The sequence below is a fragment of the Grus americana genome, chromosome 1, assembly GCF_028858705.1.
Source record: "Grus americana isolate bGruAme1 chromosome 1, bGruAme1.mat, whole genome shotgun sequence".
NCBI classification, from domain to species: domain Eukaryota; kingdom Metazoa; phylum Chordata; class Aves; order Gruiformes; family Gruidae; genus Grus; species Grus americana.
The window spans coordinates 133,433,422-133,450,735 of record NC_072852.1 but is presented as its reverse complement, the minus strand read 5'-3'; the positions used below and the strand labels follow the sequence as shown (position 1 = coordinate 133,450,735).

General features: G+C 39.7%; 1 protein-coding gene across 9 annotated transcripts in view; it reads right to left on the bottom strand.

Moving 5' to 3' along the window:
• Window positions 1-274: 274 nt before the first annotated feature.
• The window catches only part of SH3KBP1 (SH3 domain containing kinase binding protein 1), a 235,511-nt gene continuing 218,471 nt past the window's right edge, over window positions 275-17,314 (bottom strand). For 8 of the 9 annotated variants that reach the window (XM_054821679.1, XM_054821688.1, XM_054821697.1 and 5 more), the window contains 5 exons: window positions 8,422-8,531; window positions 6,947-7,072; window positions 4,244-4,515; window positions 2,767-2,830; window positions 275-1,319 (listed from right to left, as the gene is read on the bottom strand). In XM_054821679.1, the coding sequence (XP_054677654.1) occupies window positions 1,278-1,319; window positions 2,767-2,830; window positions 4,244-4,515; window positions 6,947-7,072; window positions 8,422-8,531 (614 nt within the window). In that variant the 3' untranslated portion in view covers window positions 275-1,277. Of the gene's footprint in view, window positions 1,320-2,766; window positions 2,831-4,243; window positions 4,516-6,946; window positions 7,073-8,421; window positions 8,532-12,440; window positions 12,681-15,663; window positions 15,756-17,314 lie in introns of those variants that run through there. The other variant, XM_054821732.1, reaches the window with a different exon arrangement.

The following is a 17,314-nucleotide window of genomic DNA, read 5'->3' as shown; positions in this document are numbered from 1 at the left end:
AGATACCCCGCTGCTGGTAAAGAACACGCAAAACCACACACAGAAAAATGAGAGACCTTATTTTGAAAGGATGAAAGCAAACAGAGAAACTGGAAGAAATGAAGTAAGCATTAGGTTCAACAAAATGATGAAAAGCAAGTCCTGCTGCAAAAACAGGACTATAAAGCGTATCGGTCCCTAAGCGTACAACATACCGTAGCAAACAATACCACATAAAACCAGCAAATGAAGCAATGTCACACGATAGAGGACCTTGTGCATGAAATAATACAACTTTTTATTCATGTTTTATAGATTACTTTATTTTTGCTTTAATAATGCATATTCTGTTCACTCTGTGCAAAACTGGGGACAGAGGCGGGTGTTTAAGTCGTCTAATGAAAATCAAGCGGAGATGAACATTCAAGTTGAGGGAGAGGCCTATCAAAACCAGGAAAGCTAAAAAGCCACGGCTGCTCAAGACAAAGCTGCTCTCAGCTGCGCCCTTTTGTCCTGCCACCTCGCACAAACCTGGCTCTACTGACTGAGCAGCTGAACACTGAGAAGGTGACCTCCGCCGGGCACCGGGGACAGGAGTCATCGTGGTAGCTACATTAGGGAGACCTGGCTTGCAACCAGCTCCGGTCAGTGTGTGGCAAAGGAAGGCACAAATCATTGCAAAGACCAGATTTCTGTTGGTTTCTTTCCTTCTTGTAAATACATTGCTGTACACAACGTAAGTTTAAATTGGAGGGCATTTGGGGACGTAAAATTGCATATTTAACAGAACTTAAAACCATAACAAAAAGTAGGCTGTTCTATCTCAAAGCAAAAATAATCCCTCCAGCCCCAACGTTAACATTCATTCCTGGCTATATGCAGTACAAACATTTTAAAATCTGTGACAAAAGACAATTAAAAACCAAAAGTCAAAATCATAAAGCTTGTAAACAGATAATCTGAAATACACTTTATTTATGGAAAAATATCATCAAAATAGTACCACTATGGACTAAACTGCCTGAGTTTTCATTTCACCTAGGATCTTGAAGTAGAGAGCCTTTAGCACAAGAAGATCAATTTCAGTCACAACTAGTGCCGCACCGCACTGCTTCGGGTGGAAATTTTGTCCTCGCTGTTGGTGGTTTTGTTGTGCTATCAAAAACCGTTGTGCTAATCCTTCAGATAAAGGGATGTTGAGGCAATTCTTAAATCATTTGGCACAAAGTTATTTTGGCTGGGGCATAAATTTAAGTCTCAGTCACAAAGAATAATGCAACATTCCACCTAGCAAGTATTCACTTTGATTGAAGAGCTTTCTTTATGTCATTAACTTCCATCTGAAAAGAAATAAGAAATATTTGTGATGAAATTAGATGCTTTAACAAACTGAGGCACAGTTGGTGCCCCTTGAAAAGCACATGTTCCATCTTGTCCACAGGTGTCGAGTATGGGTTTTATACTACTCTTATTTCCTCAGATTTCACAAATTGAGGTAACCTCAGCTGCATAAGATGACCACTCACAGCTTCCTCCCCATAGAGCTTGACAACTATAGTCATTGAATGTACCACAAGGCCTTTCAAACTCTTGAAATTGCAACTTTTACAAGCCACGTGGCTTGCTGCCAGGAATTACTTGCAGAATGAGCACTGTGTCCATGCACCAGCTGCTGCACTTACAGCCAGCACAAGGAAACTGAACTAACAATGAGCACTCGGAGCTGAGGAGCAAAACCTATTGTCGCTCTTCTGTAGGGACGGTTCTTGCTGTAGGGATGGCGGTTGTCTCCTACACCCATCAAGCCTGTGTCCAGGCACCTTAAGGGCTCTGCTCGATGTACAGCTGTGTGGTAAAAGGACTGTGGCTGAAACCATCATCAGCCCTAGTTGTACACTTGGCCCCTCTGACAGACACTGGAAACTCTGAGGCAGGGGTATTAGATTTATTCAAACACACCCACAGTGCTCAACTGCACTGTATCATCAAGACAGTCTTCTTTAATACATGGACTGAGAGCTGTGCTGCTTTATGACCATCGGAGCACTCTTAAACTAATGCAACTTTTGTTTGTTGAACTCTCATCTTTATGTAAAGCTAATAATGCCACCTTGGCTAGCATCTGAACATTTATAGAATCATAGAATCTGTAAGGTTGGAAAAGACCTCTAAGATCATCAAGTCCAACTGTCAACCCAACACCACCATGTCTACTAGACTATGTCCCAAAGTGTCACATCTACACATTTTTTGAACACCTCCAGGGATGGTGACTCCACCACCTCTCTGGGCAGCCTGTTCCAATGCCTGACCACTCTTTCGGTGAAGAAATTTCTCCTAATATCAATATATGATTCTACGATTCTATATGAAATAGTATTCCAACCATATCAACACTAAGACAAGCCTACTACAAAATATAAAGCTTTGGGAGGCAGCAAACCATTTAAAAAGAAATTATTTCACTTGTGACAAAATGAAACCATTAACACTGAGACTAAAAATATCATAGTTTGAATCCTATATTGTGTTTAATTTTTTTTTTTAATTTGCCTACCTTGCTGATAAATTTTTAGGTAATTATCAGGCTTTTCAGTAAGAACCCAGTATTGCAATCTATATGACACAGACTGGCAACACTATGAAGGTAACAGGTGTATCCCTTTCAGAAATGTTAGTAGTTGTTGATTCACTGGAATCTAAGTATCTAGCAGAGCTTTATGTCCTGTACCTGAGGCTAAATCAAACCTGCCAGTATTTCCATAACATTATCAATATTTTAACTACCTGCAATCGTAGACGGATCTTCTTTTCTTCATCCAACTCAGACAGCAACTGTTTAATCTCTTTTCTGTTAAAAGAATGAAAAAAAAAAAAAGCTTGGAATGAAAATGAAGAAATTAGTAAAATACAAAAGATCACCTCTTGGAGACATATTTTCCTTGCTTCACTAGTTACCTCTTTCCCTCTGAACAAGTAATTGAAGTCAGTATACTCTTGTATACTATATGCTATATTGCAGAGAAGTGAGACTCTATAAAAGCACAGCACTCCCCCCACTCCATATGGCTAATGAATAATACATTTCCTCCTAACAGCCTCGCATCCACAGGCTTTGCTCTAGACTAGCTGTATCAACACTGTATCAGCACCCAGTTGCCTTTTTTCCATACAAAATGAGATGGATCGGCTGTTGGTGGGTTATAGGAACTGGTACACAAATCCTGCCCATGCTATCACATACTTAAGCCGCTTAAAAACTGTTTACACCAGCAATATAATGTAACCTTCAACTTCATTTATAAGACTTAACGATCCCAAATATGGATTTGTTGTCATCTGTCTTTGTCAGGAAGGAGAACAGAGCTTTAAGGAGGAGACACCTTCTCATGTTCCCACTAAGTGATCTCATGTTAAGACAGAAACCAGTAGGTGGAAACAGCCTTGCAAGAAGGGCCGGGGAGACCAGCGGAGAAGGGGCCAGCCAGCCTGAGAGGCAAAGCCGTGGGGTTCACTGGCTAGAACCATGCCCTCCCCATCTTCTCCCAAACTCCCCACACACCTCTCTTCTGCCACAGTCTCTGCACGCTGCTTTCCCTTTTCTTTTCCTGCCTGGGCTACCCAGAACTGACAGGGTAAGTGAAGGTTTAGCTTCCAAAATATTAAATATTCTCAGGAATAGAAAAAGCTACAGGCCACTCCCAATTTCTCCTAAGAAATGAGCAGCTTAAAGAAAAGAGAGATGCCCGACACTAAAGTACTAAGATTCATAAACACAAAGGCCTTCAAATGTCCTAATCACAATTCAATTACTTTTGTAATACAAGCTTCCTGGGAAAATGTGCTAACAGTCAAACAACAAATTGATTTAATAATTTTAGGAACTTGTAGTAACTTTTACTACAACTAGAACAAATGCACCATTAAGATTGATGCAGATGAATTCCCAAATAGTTATTGGCAAATTAAACACTGTAAGAACCTTATTCACTGTGTATAGCTTGTAACTTAACTTTTTCAACACCCCATAAACATCTGCTTATGTCATAACACAGGACAAAAAGCTGTTTGTTACAGATGGATAGTGCCAGTCTTTCTTCCTGAGCTTCTCACCCCTGAATGTGTTCTGTCAGATGAAAATCACTCACAAACACAAAGGCAAACTGTGCAGAGTAACATACATGAAGGCAAGCTCAAGAAGAAACTGCCACCACCACACATGAATGGATGCATCCCACCTGCAGTTGTGATTTGCAGTACTTACTTTTGCTGGTCTTTCATGGTTTCAATGATGGTTCTTAGCTCCTTAATCTGTGTTCTCAGCTCCTCCAGGGCAGTCTGACCTTGGCTCAAGTGCTCAGTCTTTGGCTTTCCTTCAGTACCGAACAGGGATGGGGAATTTGACCTGTGGCCTGTTGTTCCCATAGCAATTGGGTGAAATCCAGGTGACGGTGAAGGGGATAGTGATGGTTGCACATTACTGCCACTAACCAAACCTCCTGGTTTTGGAGGCAAGGAAGTTTTATTATCAGACACCTGCAACAAAAAGAATAACATTTCATGCCTGGAGAAAGCTTTATGAAAATCAGACCTCTAACAAATATTAAGTATTTTGCTGCTCTTCGGTAATGTTGAAAGTCCACAGTCAAACATGGTCAGTTTTGGCCAAAGCATGATAAATATTACAATTAGTCATTATCTTTGTACATGTACATCAGAGGGGGTCTAGCTGGGATGCAGAAGTTCAGACAGCTTCAGTAGAACTTTCCTCAGTCGCTACAACCAGTCAGCAACAAGTGTTTCCAATATCTCAGACCCAGCAGTAAAATGAACTAGAGAATGATGCTCTGTGTTTCTTTCACTCAGAAGTTTGTGAGAACGTACCTACATCCATGGACGTCTCCTGCAGAGTACAAAACTGCATGGCCAAGAATCCAAGTTGTAATTTTTTGCAGATTAAACTTACCATTGTCAACTAACCATTGAAGGAATCTTCAACACCCAACATTTTTTCAAAATTTAAAAATGTGTTACACGTTGCTCTTAGCGTTAGAAAAATAGCAAAATATTCATTCCTTAAGTTTGCTTATTGGTATGATATAAAAAGAAAAATGAAATCCCATGGTTTCAAAATGATAATATATTAATAAGAAATAAATGTACTGTACTGTCCTCTGTTCACTTAAGTTTCTGTGAATGCCCATAGCTAACAATGGCTCCTTATTCCTCCAGGAACTGAACAGAAAAACGCAGCATTAACCTAGTTACGCTGGAGCCATGTGGCTGGCTCGGAAGGATCCCGTGCTTCTTGAACTGCAATCCAGTGCTCTGCTTATTAGACAAGGTATAGAAAAGCTGAAGTCCACCTACCATACAGGACCAGCTACTTCATTGCATACACAGAACAGTGTACCACTACAGTTATCACAATGGCAAGTAAGGTAACTCTTAATTATTTATCATATTGTTATTTGGCAACGCTAACGTGTGCATTATACGACAGCTACTAGGAGTATCTGAAAATCCGATTTGGCCAAGAGTAAGAAAAAGCACTAGGCAACCCTCCAACTCTATCTTTGGAAAAGAGATACTGAAGTTGAATGGCAAATAGGGTAAGATACTGAGAAAAAAATGGTATGGAAACAGCAGGAGGCATTCTAAGGGAGGGCTTGGGGACTGGGGCGGTGGCATGAGCTGTTCAAAGTAACTAGTGGTAACAAAGTAACAAAGTTAGTGGCCAGGCTGAAAATTAGGAGAAAGTGTGATGGGAGGGAAGAGCAGGATCCACCAAGTTCTGCAAAAAACACTGTTCCCCACCACAGGAGTGTGATTGAGCGCAGAACCCGTCCTGGGCAAGCGCTGCATAAAAAACATGTTTTGCAGAAAAAACAGTGGGACCATAGAAGTAAAATGGTGTTATAATCACACGTTGAATCACACCAATGGATTGAATGCTTGACTTCATGACCTTAATAATATTCTTTTAACATTTTCTATATATGTGTGTGCATGTGTGAGTAATGTGTACCTAGACACAGATCTCTCATGGATAATAATCCTTACATCAGTAGATGCAAGTTTCCTTTGGACTGAAAAGAGATGTCGGGCTGAGTTCAAACCTGGAGCAAGTGAGCAAGGCTCAGTGGGAGTCATCCACACTGAACACCTCACTCCAGAGCTTAAGTGGCTATCAACATTAAAGCCTCAAGCAGCTACTTTCTGATGGAGCACTCACCTTGTTTTACAGGAACAACATCTACATCCTTGGCATACCAGCACATAATTTACAAATATTGGCCCGAGTATTCCTTAACGCAGGTGCTCCCAGAAGAGGGAGCTCTATAGCAAAACATGCTTATAACTTGATCGCAGAAGTGCGTGACTTCATCTTTCAAATACTTTTGTTACACTATTAGAATGTAATCTTTGTATTATTAATGGTATCCTTATGCACTAAAAAATAGCTCCAACCTCTAAAGCCTGATCTACATACTCCTGTAACATTCAACTATCCTATAGTTTTCTATCAATATACAGTAAGAATGGCACAAGCCTATAAAATGAATACAATTATACCTGTATAAAAAGTGATTATACTTGCAAACTGAAATTCACATACTATTAGAGTAGCTCAAAGAGTTGTATTTTCTCCGCTTACAGACTCTTCTAATGTAAACTCACTTTACAGCTGCTAAAAAAGGGGCCTTTGTTTCTAAAATTTATTCCCCTAGCTTCTCTGATTCTGTGAAATGTATTTACACTAGAAGGATTTTTTTCACAATATGGTTATGGAGACATTTTAACTGTGCAATTCACTTCAGACTTGCATTTCAAATACAGAACAATCCTTTGTAACCTTTACCATTTTAAGCTTCTTTAAAGGACAAGTTACCAGGTGACTGTTGAATTAAATTCTAACAATAAATATGATAAGGTTAAACTGTGGCATTCCAATTAACTAACTTACTTGTGATATTGTAACAGTTCTTGATTTCCTTGACACTTCAATAGTTTTATGAGTAATGGAAACATGTTCCTCCTTCTCTTCTTCAGGACTTGGTGAGTCAAAGAAATCAGGGCTTGAAAGGGATGACTATGGAGACAAACACATACATTCCAAGAGAGGAAGAAAAAAGCAGATATGCAGATATTTTAATTGCACAAGAATTTAACAAAGGAAGATGAAAACCATTTATGTGATGACTTTTTATTTTTAGTTATCATTTTCAGAGTAATAATACTTAAAATCAGGACTCCCCCTCCCCCCCACCCCCTTTTTTACACCTGATTTTTAAGGCTTGAATGCTTTCAAAGCATTCGTGAAATGAGATACACTTAAGCGCTGGATTCAACATTAATTTACATCTTTGCACTGCATTATATCGTAAGATGAAAGCACCCTCCTGTCCGCAAAGAAGAGCCGTACCTTAGCTGGATGCTGAGCACCGTGCTGCGGGATGCCAGCTCTGCCACGGCTTTGCTCAGCGCAGGTCTCGCTTTGCTGCTCTTCAGAGGACCTGTGCTGCTGCCCGTGCACGCTGCTGGCACTGCAGGGCTGCCTTGTGCACAGCCTCTTTCTAAAGGGGCGAACAGGGAAGGGTCTTTCCACCCCTTGTTCCTTTCCCCATAGATTTGAGAGGGGAAGAAAAACCTTTTTACTCGTCTCTTATGTTTCTATATTTATGTACATAGTCAATTTTGAAAGCTTTCTTTTTTGTGTTCTACTAGTTTCACAATAATCCTTTTTGATTCCCTCCACTTTTTCTTCAGCAACATGAACACAGGTAACCATCAGTAGTTGCTCTCACTCTGATATTCCAGAATGCAAAAAAGCATGGAAATGAAAAAAACTCCATACCCCAAAGAAAAAGACACTGTGGTTTCCACAGTAAGCACTGGTTCCCAAAGTATGGTTTATGAGACCAACTTGTCTACAGATACATATTAGAGAGTGAAATTTAAATCACCCTTGTATTTACAATTGTGAGCTTAATAAGAAGAAACACCTGATGGCTCAAGGAGAGCTGTTGAAGGCTGAAATGGTCTGTTTGTCCTCAAAATCTGGTAAATGTCCTAGAGAAACCAAGAGAAACGCTTCTTTTGGGAAACACTTTCAAAATCCTTAATACTTAGCACAAACTAGTTTATTCCAAAGATTTTTAGAAAGGATTTTTCTGGCCTCAGTCATGGCTGGCAAGGAATACTTGGCAACACCGAAATAAGGGGGTACAAATCTTATGAGGGAAGGAATGTTTTAAACATCAGTATTCAAAACACTGGCAGCCTTTTGACACTAACTTTCCTGAGCTGCATCTCTCTGCCTCACCGTACGTGTGAAGGAACGGCTGTGCAAACGTAGTAAAAACACCAGGGTACACAAAGCGGGGGGGGGGGGGGAAATCAGAAAAAAGTATTTTTAAAAGAAAAGGAAAATTAACTTACAGACGTGAGAGACTGGGAGGGTGGTCGCCTGCCAGTAGCTTTTGGTCTGGTTGTAGTTGGATGATTAAGCTTCTCAGCAATTGGTATTACAGAGTCAAAACCTTCCAAGTCTTGAAAATAAAATAGAAAGGATTTGGTTTTCTGGCAATTGTCCTCAAAGGGAAAGAATCACATTTTTTTTTCTAATTTCAAAGAAATCAAATCCCATTTTCCCCATTGTGTCACAGCGTTCGGCACACGTTTAGCCACCGTGATGGCACTAAAAAAATCCTGGAAGTCAAAGGCAGCTGTAATCCAGTCGCCCTTGCCAGGCACAATTACCCTTCCATCTCAAACACAATAAAGCAGAGGGAGAACGTGTAGAGGAGCCTTTGGCTTTGTTTTCGGCACAGTGAAAGCTAAATGACAACATGGGTCCTATGGCATGGAATAAATAGTTTCAAAATTTCCACATTGCTATTAAAGGGGTTAATAATTTTTTTTCCTGAATAATTGGAGACATCAGACAGTGCATGCGTTGTCTCAAGAACTGTACTGTCAGCGCTGCACCTACAGCAATTGCTTAAAGGAGCACAGAATGAGAATGACCGAGCTGGAAGTGATCTGCAGGTTCCCGGACACCTGCAGCAGAAGGCAGTATAGTTTCCAGTAGTTATAGGTGAGAGGAATATCTCCCTCCAGTAGTCCAGAGGTTATGGTAAGTAAAAACTCCACCAGGCTCCTGAAACTGTACAGAGCCCGGGAAAAACAGGTCTGCTTGAATGCAGTAGCAACTGTCTTCACAGTTAGTGAAATGCACCGGGGAAGTGTTTACTGAATCCAGCCACGTGGTAGCATGTTTACATGAAAGAACGATGTGAAGGCTGAAGGAATACCGCAGCTCGTGATTATATGTCTGAATCAAATGGCTTAACACCATTCATCTATTTTTATGGGTTATATCAGTTTCACTCACCTTCATTTCAAAATGCCCTACTGCATATGTTAAGCAGAAATGAGTCAGAAAACATACAAGAGGTATTTTAGAAAAGATAAGTCACAATTCTGTAAAATTACTATCAGACATGAATCAAATACCGAAATGATACTCATTATTCAGAGACTATATCTCATTGCACACATGTAGGAAGGAATAGCTTTTAAGTTAATAGTTATATATATTGGGCACTTAATTTTCAGAACTGTTACAGAACAATGAATCTCTGAAGATCCAGCTTTGCTCCCGTATTACAACCATCGTACAAAATTACACAATGGAAAAATGAATTAATGGGCCTGTGCAATAAACTATATGCACTGAAGGACACTTAAACCGATTCCAAGTACTTATGATCTGGCAGCTAGGAAGTAAATGGGATCAGACATTCCTTATTCAGCAATATTCTTCCATCTATGGGAGATAAAAAAAGAAGAAAAAAAGAAACCTCTTTCAATAGCCCTGAAATAGTCTAAGGTTATTCACCTCCAAATACTACTCTATTTTTGGAGCAACTCTTGGTATATATAACCGGTGACCCCACTGTCCTCTACCAGGTATTTCTCTCATTGCTTTTTTATTGACTGTTGCAAGCCATGTCCAAAGGTAGGTCTCAAAGTCTGTCAATGGGAATTTGGCAATCCAAAGTCTCAACCATACCCAAAAATATCAGGTGCGGCTACAGTGCTCTTAAAGTAAAAATGAGCTAACATTAGCAGACTGCACAAAACCTGTCTGGAGTCCTACAGAACTTCAGGGTTTCAGGAGAGGAGAAATGGAAGTAAAAAATTATTATTTTCTGGGGAAAAAGAATGCAAATGTAAGAGCTGGTTTCCAGTAATATCCAGTCTGAAGCTGATGCATGAGGTAGCTAAATGACTTGCTTAAGATCACACACAGGACATCAGTGATGTCTTTTAACACATTACCTTCATTTCCACCACTGCATTACTTTGTTAAGTTGCATGGTAAGAATATATTGCCATCAAAACCACACATTTGTCTATAAACATGTGAAGCTCACATACATCAGTACAAATGGAGGCTGAAGCAGTCTTTCCATTTGTCCCAGCCACTCTTTCCCACCTAACTGGTTTTACTATTTTTTTCCAGAACTAGTTTTAATCCAGCTCATTTTCCAACAGCCTGTGCCCAGCCACACAAATACCTGGGCGGAAGGAAGGATCAGTATCAGTACCAGAGGACTGATACAAGCTGCTAAAACTGAGAGGAAGAGCAGACTACTGCTTTGGGGGGCCGCAAACTGGCTGAAGTTACCTTGCAGCCTGGGAAGGCTCTAGTGCATGACTTCCCTTTCTCGGTGCTGCCGCTTCTATGGTAAGCACCGCTGTCCCTTCCCCTGTTCTTACAAAAGATAAGTATCTACACTAATATGGAAAACAATCACCAAAAAAAATAGCAAAGGCATTAATTCAATGTGTTTCTTTGGCTTAAATAAACTAATAATTACCTAGAGGTCTATGTTTGATCAGAATAGTCAAATATTCATGTTTAAATTGTAAAATGTATTGATATACAGAGAGTGTATGAATTTCTGTCCTTGAGACTCAGGAGCACTTGCAGATAAAATCTGCTCCATGCATTTTATGAATACCATGAAAGATGAACATTTCTGTGCAAAGCTTCTATTATCAAGAAATACTGGGAATCCTCCATTTTTTCCACTTCTGAATGCATTTCTGATAGCTAGAAAAAGAAACTAAAGCAGCCTATACCTGCACTGAGTTTTAAAGAAAGAGCAGAGCAGAGGTTGGAAAGGCTCCACAGGTGCAATCTGCTGCCAAACTAGTGAAATCACAGCCATTCAGCTGATACTATAAATGAAATTCTATTTAAGTGTAAGGGACAACACTTGGTACAATGCTAAAATAGTAATTCCATTTCCAGTATTTCCATATGCCCTTTATTCCCCCCCCCCATTTGTTTTTCTTATTTAGATGCATTTCTCACTCCCAGATCCGCTCTGAATCTAAGGTTACAGGTTATCATCACCTTCCACAGTCATCACCTATGAGGTATTCATTCAGGAAAATTCCCATCTAGTAAACTGGTAACTAGTAAAATGAGGAACAGAACCACTCAAGAGACCCCTGCCTTACTGTCATCTATACTGTAGATTCAGTAATCAATTCACTCATACTGGTTATATGATTGTTTTTCGCTGATGGAAAGCAAGGTTATGTGAGTGTGACTATATTATACTCACTGAGGTCATTAAATGCAGGGATTTGATTTTAATTTGTATTTCTGCAGCTATCAGAAACTGGGAGCTTAAATTTAGATACTAAGCAAAATGTAAAACCTTCCTGAGCTGGACTGAATGGGATGCCATTAAAATTAAAGTCGGGTCTACTGTATTCACAGCCACATTATTTGCCAGCAAGGCAGCATCAGCATCCGACAGACCCGAGCTCTGCACTGGGCCAGCTTTCTCTATGGCTAGTTATAACAACCAGCAAGGAAGGTTCTATTGAACACATAGAGCACAGGAGGACACCCAGCAATTAACAGTGCCACTCCCTAATTAAAAAATAGTCGATACTTGTTCTACAAATAAACAGATGCATTCATCATTATTACTGTCTCACTGATCAAGCTGGTAATTCACGAAGTAATTCATCACATGGGAAGAAAGACATCAGAGTAATTCTAATATACTGGTGTAGTACACATAATAAAATGTCTGGCTTACTGAGCAAACATATTTAATGAATATGAAAAATGTTAGCTGTGCAAGAATTACTCCCTGGTATCTTTCCAAGCCAGTTAAGAATAGGATATTTTTCCACATTGCTATGTTCATTTGGAGACACGGTTATTTAAAGCATAATGATGGTGGTTCCTAAAAAAAATGCCCAGATCCAGGAAAACAATTTTGTAAGGAAAAAGTCCTCAGCTCATTAGACTTGTACCTTCCTAGAAAATAACCTTCAATCCCTCCTCCCCACTCCTCCCCCCAAAAAAACCCCAAAAACCAAAACCAGAAAGAAAAAGTTAAATAGTTATGCTTCCTTCCTTACCCCTTTTACCCCCTGTATTTACTATTCTGGCATAAAATGTGGCTAGGCCTTAACTTTATCTTACATTTAGGTTTTTTAGTCTTTGGGCAAAGTCATTTATACATAATGAAGACAGAAAGCTTTTTGAATTAGCAGAGAGATTTCACCTTGAGAAAACCGAAATGGAAAGTGATGGATAATAGCAGAATCAAGACATTCAGAATGCTAACGGCGAGGTTGCATGGAACAGCAATACAGCAGGGCTGGAAGAAATGAGGCAAAGGTGGTGTTCAATTCATTTGAAGAAGATAATGTCACAAAAGCCACAGAGATAGATTTCATCTCCTAATCATCTTCAACGCATTTAAAAGATTGACAACAGGCTTGTGAAAGGGTATATATACTGGCTTTAAATACAATCATCCTGAAAGCTATCAAATGAGACAGAAGAGACTGCAGGTGAAATCTCCCGCATTAATGTCCATTCAATACACAGCACTAATTAAAAACCAACTCAAACAATAATCTGAATATTACCGGCAATTTTCAGAAGACCACAATTATTTTAACTACTTCAAGTGCCCAGATTCTGCAACTCTCTCCATGCTGAACAGCATCGTACCCTTCAAGGAACGAAGCCATGCTCCTAGCCAAGGGCAGGGCAGCAGAATCTCACCCATAAGGAACTGCAGACCCTGTTTTCAAGTTTTGGGGAACGCACTTTTAGCAGGAGGGCTCCCTGGCTGCAGGGTTACCGTGTTCGGGAGCGTAACAGCCGTGTGCCAGGGAGGCCTGCCCGCATGGTTCTTTGCTTTGGAGGGAAACAGCTCAGCTCTCCCGGCTTCCCAGGACAGTCCCTGGACAACTACCTTTCCTAAAGTATACAATTATCTTCTCCCATTTCAACCCTGACTTTCATCGCTTTAATAACCAAATGTAGAAAGCTGCCATAATAAGCTTCGCTAACCACTTGCCAGTGTCCTCATAATGATTTTATTTTTAACGATTCAGAAGATGCCAAGAAAGAACTGAAAGGTCAAGAAAAGTGAGCTAGAAGAAATGGATATGCTGTTTTCAGGCGCCTCAACTTGACACACATGGAGAACGACTTAAATTTCTGGTTTACTGCCTTTTTCTGGACCCTCCGGGGCAAGAGACCTAATTAATTCATGTAATGGACCATTAACATATCCCTGATTACAATATTTACAATTCACAATTATGTTTATGGGTGATTTTGATTCACTGACATAATTATTACAACTTAACCCAGTTGGGTAATTCTGCTCCTTTGCTTTACTCTATTAAAATGAGCGTGAACAGCAGCATAGAAAGAAATAACTGGTTTAGGCAGATTTCAGTCTTCATTATATGAATCACATTTTGTCCTCCAACCCTTATACTTATCAGCATTTTCTTTCTCCCAAATTTTACTCTGTGTCTTCAGGCAAAATAATTATAATGTCTCACAGTATAACAGCCTGTGATTTAAAGACAAACCCACTCCATTCTACAACCTTTTACTGGAAAGATTCTCCGTCTTTTTCCCTAGTGTGGGCCAAATCTTATTAGATCACTTTTTCTTCCAGTCAGTGGCAGAGCAATCACCCTTCCTAACAAATACAAGCACGTAATAGCTCTAGAACAACTGAAAATACAACTCAAGGAAACACAATATACTGAAGATTCTGTTGTTTGTTTATTAGATATTTTCAAGTAGGGTACTTTCAACTACCCTTCCAGACAAGTTGTTAGCACCAGGCTGGGAGGGAGAGACAGAAAAAGAGTGCGGTTAATAACGTGGGTTCAGCCAGTAATCCATGCTCTACCAGCAAACGCTCTGAAGATTAAAGTCTGAGGGAACGCTGGAAAATGGACTCAGGTTAACCAGCTTTCAGGGAATCTCTTAAGAACTTTCACACCAACACTCTATGTTTCAGCAGGAAGCAATGAAGGCAGAGGTGCCTTACGTTAGCACTGGTGAAGATTATTAACTGCTTTCATAAATACTATGCAAAACGTGTAAAGAGCCAGGAAAAAATACTGGAAAGATGTGTCTGCTTGGCTCTGTGTGGGAAGCGCCTGTGCAGCTCAGTCTTTTTGCAAAGCACAGAAACTGCTTCTTGTGTGGAACAACTGAACACTTCCACAGTAAAAATACGATTTTTATTTTTGTGGTTTATTCTTTAAATCATTTAGCTTAAATGCATATGATTTTAAGTGTTAGATGATTTCAAAGCAAGCCTAGTTTGGATAGACAAGACTTGTTTCAGGATTGCAGGATTCCAAAGTGTGTGTGTGTGTGTGTGTGTATATATATATATAGTTAAAAGACTTAGGATTAATCCTGACTTGCAGAAATAACTCAATACCAATTCTTAATTAGAATAATTCAGTAATTTTCTGGAAGCATTTGGTTTTGATCCAGTAAGCTATTATACACGCTAGATGTTTCTGTCATTGCACTGGCCCTCAGATAAAACAATTCTTTGTGAAATTAAAAAGAAACACATAACCTCAAACAAGTCAAGTTATGCTATAAGGCATGAATTTAAGCTGTTGAAACCAATGTAATTCTACATAAGGACTACTCTTCTGTCGGTAGAACAGGGCTTACTTTCAGTGTAGCTTATGTTGCTTTAGAAGCATTTTAAACTAAGCTCAAAAAGCCACTGTCAATCCAGAACAGTTGTTGGTACGTGAGACTTTACAACAGATCTAACTACTGTGATTTAACCACAGCAATACTGGAGACAGTCTTGGGTGACATGACCGTGCACTTTCCATTGAGAGCCAGTGAGCGCTCTTCAAATTTTTGTTGCGTTTTGGTTTGTTGGGTTTTTTTTATCTCTTTCAGACTAGAGAACCACCCTAGCATGTTGCAAAATATTTTTTGGTTTGTAACATGTAAGGACATCACAATGAAATATAGGCATTAAAGTTTGCAATGACACCATCTGTCTGTAAGACCAGGTTAATGAAACCACCGCATTGACAAACAGCGTGTGCAAACTGTACAGGTCACTTACGTCACTAAAATGTCTTGTGGTGCAATAAAATAAACTATAATGATTTCTCATTTCAATGCTATGGTGCAAGATTTTCAACTTTTAATAAAAAAAAATCTGTAATAGCCATGTACACATTAGCTGTTCTACAAACACTTCTTTTTGTATTTGTTTGTTACACGTTGTCAACTAAAGCAAAGACGGGACAGAAAAGAAATGGGAAAAAAAAAAGGCTTACCCTCATGAAATGAAGAAGAGTTACCCATGGCAAAGAGATGTAAATAGGAAAAGCTGGATGAAAGATGTGTGGAAAGGAAAGGAAAGGCATCACTGAAAACAGGGAAAAAGAAAACAAAAGTGAGGAGGAATGGGGAATGGTTCCTCTTAAATAATATATTCTGAAGGTCAGTTTTCCAATGTTTTTTTGGTAAGGATTGTGGAAAGAAGCAAAGACATGAACAACAGTAGAAATAGCTGCCATTTTATTTACAATCAGCAGCGATGTTGCTGAACACGACTTGCTCTTGTCAGTACAGATTGCAAAATTGTAATCAGCGCTGTATTATCATCAAGAAATTTAAATGTCAAGTCACAACTCCACAGAACATGCTAGTGAAATCAAGCCATGCGTTAACATCTACATAAAAATAACTTTTTATATATGCAACTGCCAGAATGTTACGCACAGTATTACACATCACCTCAGCTTTGCTCAAGCATTTGTGACTTTCCTGATCAGGAAAGTTGAGTGAATGTTTTTAAAGGTGTTTTTTAAAGTGTGTAGTTTTCTGGTTAGAGAACACTGATCCACTGGTAGAATATTACTTAGAACATTAGTAGAAAAATGCCTTTTCTGAAACAAGCAATGGTTAACACACTGATCTAGTAGAATAGGAGACCTAGATAGAATCCAAGTTTTGAACCTGGATTCCCCAATTCCCCTCCGCATATTGCTTCTCAATTGTTCATGGAATTACTGATTTTGTGGTTGCTGATCACTTGTTTGGTTTTTGGGAGGTGCCACATGGAAGGACCCTGTATCTTCTCCTCCCTCATTATAAAGGTTTTGTCCCATCATGATAAAGAAAAGGAACCAACTTAGACATCCTTAAAAAGGTTTCACAGAATGGAAAACTGCTCTCATCCACCTTAGTATGGTTTGCTTTTATAAACAAAACTGTCTCGCCAGTGCTTTTGTACATCTCTCTGCTTCGAATGAAAGAACAAGAGCTTTAGACTGGCTGCAGGACTGAGAAAGTGACAGCCAGTATCCAACTCAACGTTGCTTGAGCAAAAAAGCCAGTAGAGTGCTGTAGTTATTCATTCTCAGTCCACGATTCGCCATCAGTATTTAGCGTAAGCACAAGCGGGTGAGGCAACTTGCAGCTGACCGCTGCTTTTCCCTCCATCCTCTCCAAGAGCTCCAAGTGCCCGGGAATGGCATCGGGGCTACTGGTGGAATAAAGAGGAGCCCAGTAACCAGAACAGTCATACACCCAAGCTGCTGCAAAGGCCATTTAACTTCCATTTTCTACAAAGGCTACTGCTAAGCCCCAGCTTGTCTATCACATAGCTCCACTCTACTTGGTGGTGTGAATTTGGATTATTGAGAAGACACCAAATGACTTGATTGAATCAGATCCCTTCTGACTGGAAGGATAAACCTCGGGGAAGCAGAGGCTGCCCTCCCCACAGAATACATGAGACAGGGACAACACCGGTAACACATAGCACAGCTAAATATTATCTGGACTCACACTGCCCGATCCATCAGTGTTTTGGAATACACTGGGACAACTCCACTTGCTCATCCATCATTTTTACTAATAACTCATTTAGCCACAAGATTTCTCCAACCTAGTGTTCTCTTTGAAAATAAATAAAAAATC